The following is a 16,321-nucleotide window of genomic DNA, read 5'->3' as shown; positions in this document are numbered from 1 at the left end:
ATCGTATGATAATATAACTATGACATGTTATTAAAACGCTGCTGGTCAGAGACAATTCTGAAATTTACTTCTAAATCAAGCGATGATTTTCAAGCTTGGTGTTTCATCTTCAGTAACAAAGTCTTTACGCAGTATAGTGTTCGGGAGTGTACGGATTTGTACAAGAGTGAAAAGGAAGGAGGATATCTTTGTTTTATTAATTGGTAGTTTTTGTACATGTTACACCTATATAATCATAAACAATCTTCCCTAACCATAGTATAGAACGATCGCTTTTGTTTGCAAATAATTTAGTAGATAGCATAAGCAACTGCCTAAGATATTGTCAATTCTCTAGTAAATATTTAATGCGAGAAATGCTGCATTACTCAGTAAACATTTCCGATGGTTAGTGCTTCGAGCGCCGGGTAAAAGAATTCTCTAAAGATACTGCAGACTAAATTCCTCTCTACTGTTTCAGCATAACGTCAGCAGTAAATCAGTAACATGCTTTCAATTCCTCGATGAGACAATCCAGCACGATATAAAATTTGAAAAGTTCGAAATCATAACCTTATTCTTGGTTAAGGAAAGGCCGAAATGTGATTCGTAGGGAGGAATGTGTAGAGCAGAAGTTTCTCTCCGGAGGCACTTTGCTACAAGAAGTTTCGCGTCATGGAGTGGATCAGCAGGACCAATAATTATGGTTCTAAATTCCCTTGGACACTCGTGATAACCGGCCATTCACAATTACAATAATTGCAGCAATTTAGTTTTTGAGTATCGTAGTCGAAAATGAACGCAATATTACAATAACAATATGGCATATTACTGGCTTGCAAACTTGAAAATATTTATACTTTGTTTACAAGCTGAAAATAAAAGAAGAGTGGAGACGAGCCACTGATAGTTGCTGATGTGGGATTTGGGCTCTAAACATAGTTATCAGCCCTATTTCTCTTATACATAACTTGTGTAACACAACGGGGTGAAGAAAAAAGCTTTAATTAAAGAGAAGACAGTGAGAGAGGAAAAGAGAAAAGGTAAATACATCGCACGCTTCCGTGCACTCGTCGTTCATTAGTTGCCGTTTTATGGAGTCAGGTCTCGGGTTGTTGACAGATTTTTCTCGACTGGCTTCATCAGTTGTGTTATGCGTTAATATTAAATTTTATCTTCATCGTATGCGTACAAAGAAAAACAAAGTAAGAGGCACCTAGACGCAGTTCTTGACAGTGGAAGTAGGATGGACATATGACCAAGACAGATCACAGCAAAGTGGAAAGAGACTGGTTAATGTGTTGTTAGAAGTGCCTACGAGAGTGATATACGTTCTCGACCTCGCCATCAACCACAAAACTACGTGCAGGATTTTTGTTTCCAGAAGTTGGTACTTTCAAGAGACTCCGTGTGAAACTGAAAGTCAATTCGGACGGGAAATGTCCAAACAAGCACAGTGCGTGAATTATCGAAAATAGAGGAGCTGAAATTGTTCAAAAATAGTTCAAATGGCTCTGAGTACTATGGGACTTAACATCAGAGGTCATCAGTCCCCTAGAACTTAGAACTACTTAAACCTAAATAACCTAAAGACATCACACACATCCATGCCTGAGGCAGGATTCGAACCTGCGACCGTAGCGGTCGCGCGGTTCCAGACTGAAGCGCCTAGAACCGCTCGGCCACCAGATGCCGGTGAGCTGAAATTGTGTATTGACGAAGTATTTAGTAAAAGAATATTTGACGTCAACTGAAATTCATTCAGAATTTTAAAAGTGTGTATTGACTTTTCCGGTTTACATAGTGAGGAAACGGGCTGCCGAATTTAAACTAGGCCGTGAAAGTATCATAAATGATCGCAGTGAGGGACAGCTGAAAAGTGTAGCAACACAAGAAATCGGCCATTAAGTGCACGATATGATCCTGGAGACCTGCATACGAAAATGCGTGAAGTTCCCAAAACTGTAAGGATGTCAAAAGATCGTGTTTCTTTTTCATTTTGCGCGAAAAGCTGCACATGATAGAGATTTGTGAAAGATGGGCGCCGAGCCTGCTCACGACCGATCACAAACGAACTCACTAGACAGTTTCCTAACAGCGTTCCGAGCGTTTTCGTAAAACCAAAAGCGCTTAAACGTCCGCGTGTGACCACGGACCATACATTGATTTCCCCGCATAAACAAAGCAAACAATCGAAACCGTGAACAGAAAGCGATTCTTCAGCTCCAAAGAAGGCGAAGACGATGTCATCAGTGGGAAAGATTGTTGCGTTGGAGGTTTCGGATGCGAAGGGTATTCTGTTAATTGATTGTCTTCAAAAAGAGGAGGAATATTATTCTAATATTCTAGCGGATCCAAACGTCAAAAATTTGAGAAAAGTTAGCTGGTTTGCAGAAGGAAAAATCACCTATCATCAAGATAGTGTCCCGCGGTGGCTGAGTGGTCAACGCGACAGAATGTCAATCCTAAGGGCCCGGGTTCGATTCTCTGCTCAGGGACTGGGTGGTGTGATGTCCTAATCATCATCATTTCATCCCCATCGACGCGCAAGTCGCCGAAGTGACGTCAAATCGGAAGACTTGCAACCAGCGAACGGTTTACCCGACGGGGGGCCCTAGTCACACGATATTTTTTTATCTAGACAATCCAACTGCTGACAAAAGTCTCTCGACAGTGGGAAAATCGAAGAATGCACGCTATTGTCCAAAGTTGGCTCCCTCAGACTTCTGCCTCTTCCTAAAACTCAGTCTTTCTTGCTGGTCAGCGTTTTTCGTCCAACCAGGAAGTGACTGCAGCTGTAGATGAAAGTACACTGTCATAGGAACACTGCAGGGATGGAATAACGTGAATGGCACATTGCTGGATAAAACGTATTAATGTAAAAGGAGATAACTTTGAAAAAAATTGAAGGTTTTCTAATTTGATTTTTAGGTAACTCCTGGTAAGCTTGTGGTAGGGTAGGCGCTGAACGGAGTCTGGACAAAAGTTACTAGGCAATTTTGTTAGTTGATATTAGGCTGTGAATCAGCGCCGTGGTGACGCAACCTTTGAAGTGGAAGTGGACTACAATGTCGTTGTACTGCAGGTGGCAGCTGAAGCCGAAGCGGCCGGCGCGCCGCAGCGCGCGCAGTGGGGGAACCAACTGGAGTTTCTCATGTCGTGCATCGCCATGTCCGTCGGCCTGGGCAACGTGTGGCGCTTCCCGTTCACCGCCTACGAGAACGGCGGCGGCGCCTTCCTCATCCCCTACATCATCGTACTCTTCGTCATCGGCAAACCGCTCTACTACATGGAGATGGCGCTCGGCCAGTTCACCAGCTACGGGCCCATCAAGGTCTGGTACATGGTGCCCGCCCTTAAGGGTGAGTCAAGCGGCGCTGTCCAAATCTTCTGATTGGTTTGATGCGGCCACCGCGAATTCATATCCTAGCACTTACAACTTCAGTGGTGGTGGTGGTGGTTAGTGTTTAACGTCCCGTCGACAACGAGGTCATTAGAGACGGAGCGCAATCTCGGGTTAGGGAAGGATTGGGAAGGAAATCGGCCCTGCCCTTTTCAAAGGTACCATTCCGGCATTTGCCTGAAACGATTTAGGGAAATCACGGAAAACATAAATCAGGATGGCCGGAGACGGGATTGAACCGTCGCAACTTCCGTCCTCAATTAATTTTCTGGGCGTGTACCAATCTCAGCTGGTAGAAGCCGACCTCGGGGAAGATCAGTTTGGATTTCGTAGAAATGTTGAAACCCGTGAGGCAATAATGACCTGACGACTTATCTTAGAAGGAAGATTAAGGAAAGACAAAACCTATGTTTCTAGCATTTGTAGACTTAGAGAAAGCTTTTGACAATGTTAACTGGAAAACTCTCTTTCAAATTCTAAAGGTGTCAGGGGTAAAATACAGGGAGCGAAAGGCTATTTACAATTTGTACAGAAACCAGATGGCAGTTATAAGAGTCGAGGGCGTGAAAGGGAAGCAATGGTTGGGAAGGGAGTGAGACAGGTTTGTAGCCTCTCCCCGATGTTATTCATTCTGTATATTGAGCAAGCAGTAAAGGAAACAAAAAAATTCTGAGTAGGTATCAAAATCCATGGAGAAGAAATGAAAACTTTAAAGTTCGGCGATGACATTGTAATTCTGTCAGAGACAGCAAAGGATTTGGAAGAGCAGTTGAACGGAATCGACAGTGTCTTGAAATGAGGATATAAGATGAACATCAACAAAAGCAAAACGACGATAATGGAATGTAGTCGAATTAAATAGGGTGATGCTGAGGGAACTAGATTAGGAAATGAGACACTTAAAGTAGTAAAGGAGTTTTGCTATTTGGGGACAAAAAGTAGAGACGATATAAAATGTAGAGTGGCAATGGCAAAGAAAGCGTTTCTGAAGAAGAGAAATTTGTTAACATCGAGTATAGATTTAAGTGTCAGGAAATCGTTTCTGAAAGTATTTGTATGGAGTGTAGCCATGTATGGTAGTGAAAGATGGACGGTGAATAGTTTGGACAAGAACTGAATAGAAGCTTTCGAAATGTGGTGCTACAGAAGAATGCTGAAGATTAGATGAGTAGATCACATAACTAATGAGGAAGTATTGAACATGATTTCGGAGAAGAGAAGTTTGTGGCACAAGACAAGAAGAAGGGACCGGTAGGTAGGACATGTTCTGAAGCATCAAGGGATCACAAATTTAGCACTGGAGGGTAGCGTAGAGGGTAAAACTTGTAGAGGGAGACCAAGAGAGGAATACACTAAGCAGATTCAGAAGGATGGAGGATGCAGAAGGTACTAGGAGATGAAGAAACTTGCACTGGATAGAGTAGAATGGAGAGCTGCATCAAACTAGTCTCAGGACTGTAGACCACAACAACAACAACAGCAGCTCAAATCTCTGTCTTTTTATACAGTTTTTAACCTCTAGATGTTCCTCTAGTACACTCCTGGAAATTGAAATAAGAACACCGTGAATTCATTGTCCCAGGAAGGGGAAACTTTATTCCTGGGGTCAGATACATCACATGATCACACTGACAGAACCACAGGCACATAGACACAGGCAACAGAGCATTCACAATGTCAGCACTTGTACAGTGTATATCCACCTTTCGCAGCAATGCAGGCTGCTATTCTCCCATGGAGATGATCGTAGAGATGCTGGATGTAGTCCTGTGGAGCGGCTTGCCATGCCATTTCCACCTGGCGCCTCAGTTGGACCAGCGTTCGTGCTGGACGTGCAGACCACGTGAGACGACGCTTCATCCAGTCCCAAACATGCTCAATGGGGGACAGATCTGGAGATCTTGCTGGCCAGGGTAGTTGACTTACACCTTCTAGAGCACGTTGGGTGGCACGGGATACATGCGAACTTGCGTTGTCCTGTTGGAACAGCAAGTTCCCTTGCCGGTCTAGGAATGGTAGAACGATGGGTTCGATGACGGTTTGGATGTACCGTGCACTATTCAGTGTCCCCTCGACGATCACCAGAGGAGTACGGCCAGTGTAGGAGATCGCTCCCCACACCATGATGCCGGGTGTTGGCCCTGTGTGCTTCGGTCGTATGCAGTCCTGATTGTGGCGCTCACCTGCACGGCGCCAAACACGCATACGACCATCATTGACACCAAGGCAGAAGCGTCTCTCATCGCTGAAGACGACACATCTCCATTCGTCCCTCCATTCATGCCTGTCGCGACACCACTGGAGGCGGGCTGCACGATGTTGGGGCGAGAGTGGAAGACGGCCTAACGGTGTGCGGGACCGTAGCCCAGCTTCATGGAGACGGTTGCGAATGGTCCTCGCCGATACCTCAGGAGCAACAGTGTCCCTAATTTGCTGGGAAGTGGCGGTGCGGTCCCCTACGGCACTGCGTACGATCCTACGGTCTTGGCGTGCATCCGTGCGTCGCTGCGGTCCGGTCCCAGGTCGACTGGCACGTGCACCTTCCGCCGACCACTGGCGACAACATCGATGTACTGTGGAGACCTCACGCCCCACGTGTTGAGCAATTCGGCGGTACATCCACCCAGCCTCCCGCATGCTCACTATACGCCCTCGCTCAAAGTCGGTCAACTGCACATACGGTTCACGTCCACGCTGTCGCGGCATGCTACTAGTGTTAAAGACTGCGATGGATCTCCTTATGCCACGGCAAACTGGCTGACACTGACGGCGGCGGTGCACAAATGCTGCGCAGCTAGCGCCATTCGACGGCCAACACCGCGGTTCCTGGTGTGTCCGCTGTGCCGTGCGTGTGATCATTGCTTGTACAGCCCTCTCGCAGTGTCCGGAGCAAGTATGGTGGGTCTGACACACCGGTGTCTATGTGTTCTTTTTTCCATTTCCAGGAGTGTACTATGCAAGTTACTAGTGATGTCGTAACTGACGTCCTGTCATCCTTCTTCTTGTCAGTTTTTTCCATATATTCCTTCCCTCATCGATTGTGTGAAGACCCTCCTCGTTCCGTACCTGATCAGTCCACCTAATATTCAACATTCTTCTTCAACACCACATCTCAAATGCTTTGACTCTGTTGTGTTACGTTTTGCCCACAGTCCATGTTTCGCTACCATACAACGCCGTGCTTAGATGTGCATTCTCATAAATTTCTTCCCAAAATTGTATTTGATATTAGTAGACTTCTCTTGGCCAGGAATGCCCTCTTTGCAGCGCTAGTCTGCTTTTCATGTCCTCCTTGCTCTGTCCGTCATGGGTTATGTTGCTGCCTTGGTAGCCTAATTTCTTAACTTCATCTACTTCGTGATCACCAATACATATGTTAAGCTTCTCGCTGTTCTCATTTCTGCTACTTCTCATTATTTTCGTTTTTCTTCTATTTCATTTGAATCCATATTCCGTACTGATTCCATCCAGCAGATGCTGTAACTCTACTTCACTATCTCTGAGGATAGCAATGTCATCAGCGAATCGTATCATTAACATCCTTTCACTTTGAATTTTAAGTTCACTCTCGAACATTTCTTCTCTTTCCCTCCTGATTTCTTTGATGCATAGAATGAACAGTAGGGCGAAGGACTACATCCCTGTCTCACACCCTTTTTGATTCTAGGTCCGCAATGAGTGATTATTCCTTCATTAGTTACAGTTTTTACATATGACCTGCACTTACGAAGCAACTGCGGACAGTATTTCCAAAGAACATTTATGAAATGGTGTCTTTGTGTTACAGATCACTTGGCCCCAATTCGCAAAAGGCAGATCAGTTGATTGGGTAGGAACAACAGTAATAGCTTTTAACATTTATGAAGAGCAGGACTGCCCAAATATTTGGTCTCGTTACAGTTATCCAGCAGGGAGCCATCTTAACTTATCCTTCATTCCTCTTATTTGAAAAGAGCAATCGTAAGACGCTTCAAAATGAAATTACTTTCTTAAGAAAAATTCTGAAGACTATTTTCCTGCCATACCGATGATGATAATGAAATTCACAGTTTATCATCTAAAATTCAGCTCTTTGTGCCAACTTTTAGATACTGCTCTCCCCTTTGATATTTCAATTGCATTTTCCTTACGTGAACTAATAATTAACTGCCTTTATCTACACTGATTCACGAGGCATAAGTATGCGTAACAAAGCAGAGGATAAAATCTTTAAGATTACAAAGAATACTACCTGAGTCCAAAGAAATACCAGACAACACCAGCTGTCACAATAACTTCTAGAAGCAAAATATCTCGACCATAATTCAACACCATTCAGATGACACAACGGCCACGACAAGGGCCATATTACAGCATTATTAATAAAAGCCTAACACAAGTGAGCATCACATATTTCTGTAAACAGTTATAACCCCCATTTCTCAATTTCCTTTGGGACAACACGTAGTTAAGCAGCCATCTTAGTCTCTAAGTAAAAGGCTGCACAGTCAGCAGAAACAATTCTTAACCACGAGGTTCGGCAGTATGATATCGACGCATCATGCAGTGACATTCCAGCCAAATGATGGAAATATAACACTGCTGAGTGACAGTACCTGTTGCAGACCTTCCCATCAACACAACGGCTGCATATACATTTCGCATATCTGGCCTTCTGAGACATTTTATATGCACCATTGTCTTCTTAATTTTTTTTATATTTATTGTTATTTCATACCCCCAAGCCCCATATGGACAGGCGGTGGGTGGGCCGTCAGCGGTACAATACACTTCTCTCCAGCCAAGAGCATTTTTAAAGGTTGAATAGAGTTCATAGAAAACACATGAGGACTGATTTTCTTTTAAATTAAAAAAGTTAATCACGGACAGCTAAAACGACGAAATATCCAAAATTTTAAAATACATATGTGATGAAGTGATATTCATCTACGAAGAAAGCACTGTATCATTGCACTTTCACTTAACATCTGAAGGACCTGCACTGGGTGAGAAGTATGAAGTATTATGGAAGGAGAGAATATGTTCCACAGAGGCTGCAGGGTGTGGATAAACAGATGGGAGCCCGTTGGGTGGGTAAACTATGGAGATGGTAGTTAGGAGGTGAAGCGGATAGAGGGAAAACAGATAGTGGGAAGAACAGAGGATGAGGGTACGTAATGGCGTGTGGGGAGGATAGTTACGCAAGAGGAAAAGGGAAGGGGTGAATGGAGAAGAAAAAGGAGAGAGAAGCCCTGATGTGGTGTTGGATAGGTGGGGAAGGTTAAAGTTGACAGGTCTACATCGAGTCATCATGTACTCCGTGCAAGGACCTAACCGTTCTCCCAGCGTCCTAGCCGTGACTAGATAAAGAGCCTCGCTCTATCGCGGCGCCCTGCTTTCCACAAGGGTACGGTTCCTCCTGTCTCTATCCGTCGGCACCCACACTCTTTATCAACATACTACACCCATTTTCTTACTTTTCTAAATCACGCGCGTCCACGAGAAAAGCCACCTCTTCCTCACAGGAGTTACAAAAACCGTGGATAGGGAAGTACCGCGAACCTAGGCCCCCGTGCCGTACACGGCACACGTGTTCTATAAATTGTTATCTGTACAGCTCCAAAACTTAACACCACACTACACTACTAAACTAAGTAAAAAGAAAAAAAGACAAAAATGAAAAGGAAGTGATGCAGAAATAAGGAAAGATGGAAAGATAGAGGGGATGGAAATCAGGAAACTGAGAGTAACTAGTTTGTAACCAGTTACAAACAAACTTTAAAAATAATGAAAAGAGTATAGCGGTAATGGTAAGGAAATCCGTAATGAAGTTCGTAAGATAATGGTCATAATTTTTGTAAGGTTATTATTGTTTTATATGCACTTGATGGAGGGCAATCCACCAACCGCAGTCCATGACCCCGCATCAGGAGCGCTGGAGCACCTGCGGGACGGCGTCAGACTCGGGAAACGTGACCTCCTCCATTGTTGCACACGATCTTCATTTCTTGGCGTGCGAAGTGTCGTCCATCGGATGTGATTGATGTTCTCTCTTCGAATGATACTGTAGGCCACCTTGACGTGATACACTGCCTGCCATTCCTCTGCTGGAATTCGCACGAGTCCGCAACCGCTGGTTTAGTGAGGAACTCGGGATTTGAGACTCTTGGTACACCCTTGAAACATTATTCGCCCCATGCCAAATTCTGACTTCAGTCATCTTTCATTTTCACTGCCTCCTCTGAAGCTGGGTCTACAGTGAGAGCTGCTAGAAATCCACGAGTTTCGAATTCTCATTCTCTTTGAACATTAAGATACTTTTGTAGCAGTGTTTTGGACAGGGTGTCTGGAGTCTCTTCAGAACAACACACACCTCTCTATCACATTTAAAGTCCCACAAACTTCGACCTCTTAAAACTTCTGACTGTGATTTTCGTGAGGGCCTTTCGTCGAGGCCCTCTACAAGTTCCCGTTTCTCCATAATTACATATATCATTGCTTCTTGTACTGAATATATGAAGATTATTTGGATAAGGTCAGAACATCAACAAGAAATAAGTACAATTTGCTAAGTGTTCACTTATTATCACTCTTGTAACACCACTCTAAACAATTATGCACCAGTGAAGTAAAATTGTTTACACTGCTTTTGCAAGTGAGAAATGTAACTCGAGTAGGTCTTTGTGCTGGCTTGACATTGCTACTAACATCCTTCCTTTTTCTCTGTTGCAGGTATCGGGTACGGACAAGCGTTGGCAACTATTGCTACGCTAACTTACTACTGTTCGTTGATGGCTATCACATCCTTGTACTTTGTATTGTCATTTAGTTCTGAACTTCCCTGGGCAAAATGCCTCCCTGAATGGGAAGGGTACTGCGTTGACTCCACTGGCAGTGGAGGTAACTTTACAGCTAACAACACGAACCTGCAGAGTTCGTCCGAGCTGTTCTTCCTGTACGTACCATGTAAAACATGAGTTTAGTTTTCTTACTTTTATTTTATTTATCTATGATCTTACTGTAAGTCATGATAACTAATTAAACTGAAATGCCTACTTCAGAAAACCAGTTAAGTCATGTATAAATTTTGTGGCATTACCAAACATATACAGGGGTTGTCAGAAACAGGCTGAAAAGCTTGTAAGATAGTTGCAGGGTAGGTTGTGCTGAAAAATAATTGTTAAGAAAAAATTCGCTTCTTTGCACTGATACGATTTCATTAAGACTAAAGGTACCCAGTCAGGTCGGCGAGCGCGCAAATTCAAGCAGCCTGCCACAGTCAGTGTCGTCAAATGCATTCTTCGTTTGGTTTACTCAAACCAAATAAATGTAGCGTTTGCTTACCTAGCTTAAATTTATCACTTCCGAAAAAGGCACATTTTAACTGGTGATGAACATTTGAACAAGTGGTAACTCACGGCCCCGCAGATGTCTGTGCATTAGCGCATTCTAAGGCGCGCAAATACCAGAATATACACGCACAACGACCTGACTTGGTAACTTCCATTCTAATTAAATCAGAAAAAGGGCAGCGCATCGAACTTTTTTTCTTAACAATCATTCCTTAACGCATCCTACTCTGCAACTCTCACACAAGCTTTTCGGAATGTTTCTGGCCACTTCGTTTTTCTTTTTGGTTTACATTCATCTTTAGACGTATTCTTTACTAGATATGCAATGAATATTAACGTCGGATATGTTTATTCACGTCTTTGGTCTTTCTACCAGCTCAACTGCAATAGCTATCTCGGCTTCGCAGGCGACCAGTGCTATATTGTAACTGTAATGTAATCGTTCTTAGTTTTGCCATACTTCTTTCCAACATTTAGCATGTTCCTATAGGTAAAACTAGGCCAACGGCCTTCCCTCAGCAGTAACAATGGTTATCATCCGGTCACCGAAGTTAAACAATGTCGGGCATGTTTAGCAGTTGGATAGGTGACCGTCTGGGGCTGCCAAGTGCTGTTGGCAAGGGAGGTACATTCACTCAGTCCTTGCGAGGCCAACTAAGGAGCTACTGGGCGGAGAAGTAGCGTCTTTGATCACTAAAACTGACAATGTCGGGGAAAGAGGGGGGTGCTAACCGCATGTCCCACCATTTTCGCATCCAGTGATGCCTATCGGCGGATGACACGGCAGTCGGTCGGTACCTTTGGGTCTTCCGAGGGCTGTTCAGACCGAGCTACAGATTAAATTATTCTGTGAATGCATTAATGTATCTATCCGCCATGTCGTAAAATGAATGTTGCGAAGAACCCGTTCGAGACCTGTGGTTTATGAACGAATCTTCCGAGAGTACATTATCGTGGGAGCCACTGACACAGTGGATAAATGATTTTAAAAACATAACAGTCCGTATGACCGCAACCCACCATTCTCTTAGGAATTCAGCAATAACATGTATTTCACAACGAGTTCGTAAAAAGTTACTTGTTTTTCCATGAAAAGTGAATTACATGAAAATTCAAGTGGTCAGTTCAACTTTGAAAAATAGGAACTGAAGGTAATATTATTGAAACATACTGTGAAATGCGTAGCTGCTACATTTATAAGTGACTGGGTTTAGTCTTCCTCGCCGTTACGGCCCAGGTGAAGTTTAATAAGCTAAGTCAACATTAGGATTCATTCAGTATTTCTTTTTCTGCTCCTCCTTGTCTCTTATGTTATTTTGGATCCCTCTTCACTGTATAATTTTCTCTCCTCATTTTGCACTGCCTAGCATTTGTTCATTGTTTATACTATATTCCTTCGGATATTAATTTACTTTTCTGAGACAGTAACATCCATCTTTTATTTTGCCAAAGGGTTTACAAAGTTTCTTGCTCGCCTGCGACCCCAGTATCAAGATTTTCCCCCTATTTCATCCGTAAATTTTCTGTACGTAATTGAGAGCTAGGTTCTGAATATCTTCGGATAATACTCTTGTTACGTTCTGATATATAATATTACTTTTTTTCATCCAGGAAATACGTGCTGAATGAGGTTGCCGATATTGCTGAAGGCATTGGAGTTCCCGACTGGCGCCTCACTATAGGTCTGGCAGTGACGTGGATTACCATCTTCTTTGTGGTTTGGAAAGGCGTGAAGAGCTCAGGAAAGGCATCCTACTTCTTGGCGCTGTTTCCTTACGTCATCATGATCGTGATCCTCATAAGGGGCGCTACTCTCCCTGGGGCTGGGGACGGTATACTGTTCTTCATCACGCCGCAGTGGGATCGGCTCTTAACGATTGAGGTAAGTGTCATTTTACTACTTTTATCCCTTGCCAAAGTCGTTACTAAAATCATAGAGGCGATTACTTTTTATGGATTCCACGAGGAACATAACTAGATCTGATGAACATAAATAAGACAGTGATACAATAGAGAATGTATTTCTACCGGTTTCGAGAAAATTTATAGGATGTGCAAGACGAGGGAAACGTTATTTTGACTAAAAATAGAAAGTAATGCCTCTTTAACTTTGAATATGTATTTCAAACCGAGGAAATTTTATCATCGCTTAAATTCGGGAAGTGCAACTGAATAAGTAGCGTACCTTATATGTCTAAGTCCTTGCACGAACAATAAGTATTTTCATATGAATGCATGGTTTCACGGCATTATACACTGATACAATTCTTCGACGTTTGGTCCCGCTAAAAGTGGTTAGAAGCATCTGCTATAACCGTGCTTTGACGTAATTGTTGTGAATTTTTTAAGGGCGCTCTGACATCACACTATATTTTGTATGTTAGAAAATATTTAAGTGCGTGGACGGCGTCGCGTTGGGAAACCTATTAACTTGCATTACAGCCAGTCTATTTGTGGTGCACTATAAGGGCATCACCCTGGATACTTTGCTCCTGCAAAGCTTAGTTGCTATTAGCGCTGCAATGTCTGGCCTCTTGGACGTGGAAAACTGGAAGAGTTCTCGGACCGCATCAACAACTTCGTAGACCACATCTGGTTCACGGTGGAAGTTGAGACGGCCTGTGCCTTGCGATTACGTGACTTTCTTGTCCGTCCGAAAGCAAGTGAGTATCTCAGCCCTAGTGCTTACCGACAACATACCCAAACGAACGGATATCAGTGCGACACTAAGTATCACCAACCAACACAGAAACGTTCTTTTCTGAGGACCTTGGTATATCAAGCGGTAACAGTTTTAGACGCTGAAAATCTGCCGAAGGAGAAAACCTCGCAACCCATATAATTGAAGACTCGTAAGCAGGAAACCCTCAAGGAGAACACTTAAAAGCTTCCGTTTTTGCCCTCTGTGGCTCAGTAACAGGAAAGATTAGCCAGCTTCTGAAGAGGTGTTAAATCAGTTCTGTCCTTAGGTCTTCTGCAAAAATTCTACAACTTCTGAGGCCGGTGACAGATGACGTAGGCCTCAGAACGCCAGGAATATACAAAATGCAGTGTAGGTGTAGACAGTTTTATGTCAGACACACAGCGCACTATTTGACTGCGCTATGCAGAAAAATTAAAGTGATCCCGCCTACGGTACCCCGAGAAATCAGAGGAAGCGGAACATGCCCTGGAAAATGGACATCGATTTGCGTTCGACGAAACATCTATTTTTAAAAGGATGAATGGTTTCAGCAATAGCGTTATAAAAGAAGCAACAGAGACAATTTTTTTTTAAATATGTTGAATAAAGACGTCGCTGTGCAGTTTAGAACAACTTGGGACACAGCTATTGCAAAGTTGAAGTGGGTGCTGTAGTCTTTTTACCTTTAACGGGCGCTGGACTTGGCATCAGCATAAAGACGGGAGGAGCAATCACACAACAGTCCTCACTCGGTCGAAAGCTGGTAGAAGCCCAAGAGAATTTTATCAGTGAGTACCTTTAGCGTTATGTATTTTCAGACTTTAAACTGAAAAGAGATTTTCTATTCCATATCTTCTACCTATCAGTGTTAGAAAATTCTGCTCTCACTGATTACGTTTGTCTGACACTAAGTTGGGACAGAAAGAAGAATCGCAATGCATGGACATATACTGCTTGTTAATGGTGATACCTTTCCCACTAAACATAAAAAAGAAAGCTCTAAACTGAATAAAGTTTTTTTTCTCCTTAAGACAGCTTTTTAAAAATCAAGAAACGAATTTTTGTGCTATACTCGTCCTCTTAGTGAAACTAAATCCTTAATCCATTGTTCGTAAGTTCTCAAGGACTTGCGAACAGCAGATAGGGACTCAAATTGACAAAATATTGAAAATGGAAGCTTTTCTATTTAATTTCCTTCCCCCAAGAAACTCGAAAGACACTATTGCACCTAAGATGTATTTGGAACGGTATCAGTTCTTGCGACATCTATCAACATTTGTTGAACTTCTGTTTTGAATTAAGTCTTAACAAGAAAAAAGTTTTCCGTCTCCTCCTCTCTTTCTCCAATTATTAACGGGTGCAAAATTTGCAACTACTGAACATAAATAGTTTTTGACAGGGAAATTAAAGAACACAATTTTTTTGATTTTTCGGTTTCCTCAAAAGTAAACTTTGGTTGAGGAGTTCTTTTATTACTGTGCTGAATGTGTAGCTCTCTGTTTCGGTATCACTGTACAGGTTGTCATGCAATATGAGCTTTCCTCGGCAGTGTGTGAGGTAAACAGGTACAACCCTTGCACACCCACCAGTTTGACGATTTGTATCGTTATACGTAAGAGATGTTTCATTTGTTTTTGTCTCACAGACAGTTCTACGATTAATCTTTGCTTACAAACTTTATCTAAATGCTCTTGAGTTTTGTCGCACAACCCAAACCTTACCTTCAAATAATTGTGATTGACTTACAAACTTCAGTACTTTGTTTTGCAGGTTTGGTATGCTGCCATTACACAATCGTTCTTCTCACTTACCGTCTGTTTCGGGCCACTTATTATGTACTCATCATACAACGACTTCAATCACAATGTTCACAGGTATGAAGCTATAAACGTATTTTTAAATTGCATCAAACACAACAGCTGAAATCTTTGTAACGGTATATCATATTCCACACAAATTGCCACAATTTAACGTTGTAATGAACTCTGACGTAGAGTGTGCTCACATCCAAACGATGAAAAACGGGTCTTCACTTTCATAATGACCATACCTCATTGTACGTTTTATATTAGCAGTATTTGTGTTTTTTAAATGCTACAAAACCACGGTAATTAGTAATTCGTTCATTACAAAGACTACAATCGTATGACTCTATTATAACTATAATTTGTAGCGAAAAAATATTACGTTTCTCCAACACATTTAAGGTCAGTAGATAGTCTTCTAGAATCATTTTTGAAATCATAATACACAAAAATGGACGAATGTCTTTCATAGCCAAGGAATTTCGAAAACCATTGACATTTAGCACCATCTATTCTCAAGTAGAGAGGGTATGGGTTATGTGATATGCAAGTTCATACAGGCCTGAGAGAACTCAATATAGAGGTTAATCCTTTTATTCAGGTAGGAGATAACGTTGTTGTATTATGAAATATTTATAGGGAATTTACGAGAAACAATATAATCTTTTGGCTGGAAACCCATAAACACTGTATGCAGCTAGCTGAGGAGGACAGAACGATTTTTTGATAACCAGCATTCAACGTTCATGGTTCAAATGGCTCTGAGCACTATGGGACTCAACTGCTGTGTTCATTAGTCCCCTAGAACTTAGAACTACTTAAACCTAACTAACCTTAGGACATCACGCACATCCATGCCCGAGGCAGGATTCGAACCTGCGACCGTAGCAGTCGCACTTCAACGTTTATATTTAAAATGTTATTGCAATGGTCAAGACAAAATAAGGAGGTGAAATAAAACAACGTAACTACTGAAGGTGAGCATATTTTCAATTGAGTAGTAAATAGAAGAAAGGAACATCCTGTTAACCAGTGGGAGAATGGGGGCATAAATTCAAAATCTGTTTGAGATGAATGCAAATTAGTGAGTTTTCATGAAACTGTATCTTCAAAGAAATTC

The 16,321-nt window shown here is 42.5% G+C and overlaps 1 protein-coding gene across 2 annotated transcripts in view; it reads left to right on the top strand.

Moving 5' to 3' along the window:
• The window catches only part of LOC126334708 (sodium-dependent nutrient amino acid transporter 1-like), a 175,729-nt gene that overhangs the window by 138,490 nt on the left and 20,918 nt on the right, over positions 1-16,321 (top strand). For both annotated transcript variants that reach the window (XM_049997217.1, XM_049997218.1), the window contains 4 exons: positions 3,065-3,341; positions 10,094-10,316; positions 12,325-12,595; positions 15,167-15,270. In XM_049997217.1, coding sequence (XP_049853174.1) covers positions 3,065-3,341; positions 10,094-10,316; positions 12,325-12,595; positions 15,167-15,270 — 875 coding nt within the window. The remainder of the gene's footprint in view (positions 1-3,064; positions 3,342-10,093; positions 10,317-12,324; positions 12,596-15,166; positions 15,271-16,321) is intronic.

The sequence above is a fragment of the Schistocerca gregaria genome, chromosome 2 (assembly GCF_023897955.1).
Source record: "Schistocerca gregaria isolate iqSchGreg1 chromosome 2, iqSchGreg1.2, whole genome shotgun sequence".
Taxonomy (NCBI): Eukaryota; Metazoa; Arthropoda; class Insecta; order Orthoptera; family Acrididae; genus Schistocerca; species Schistocerca gregaria.
Note: the sequence above shows the minus strand (reverse complement) of the source record. Positions and strands in the feature narration are given on the sequence as shown.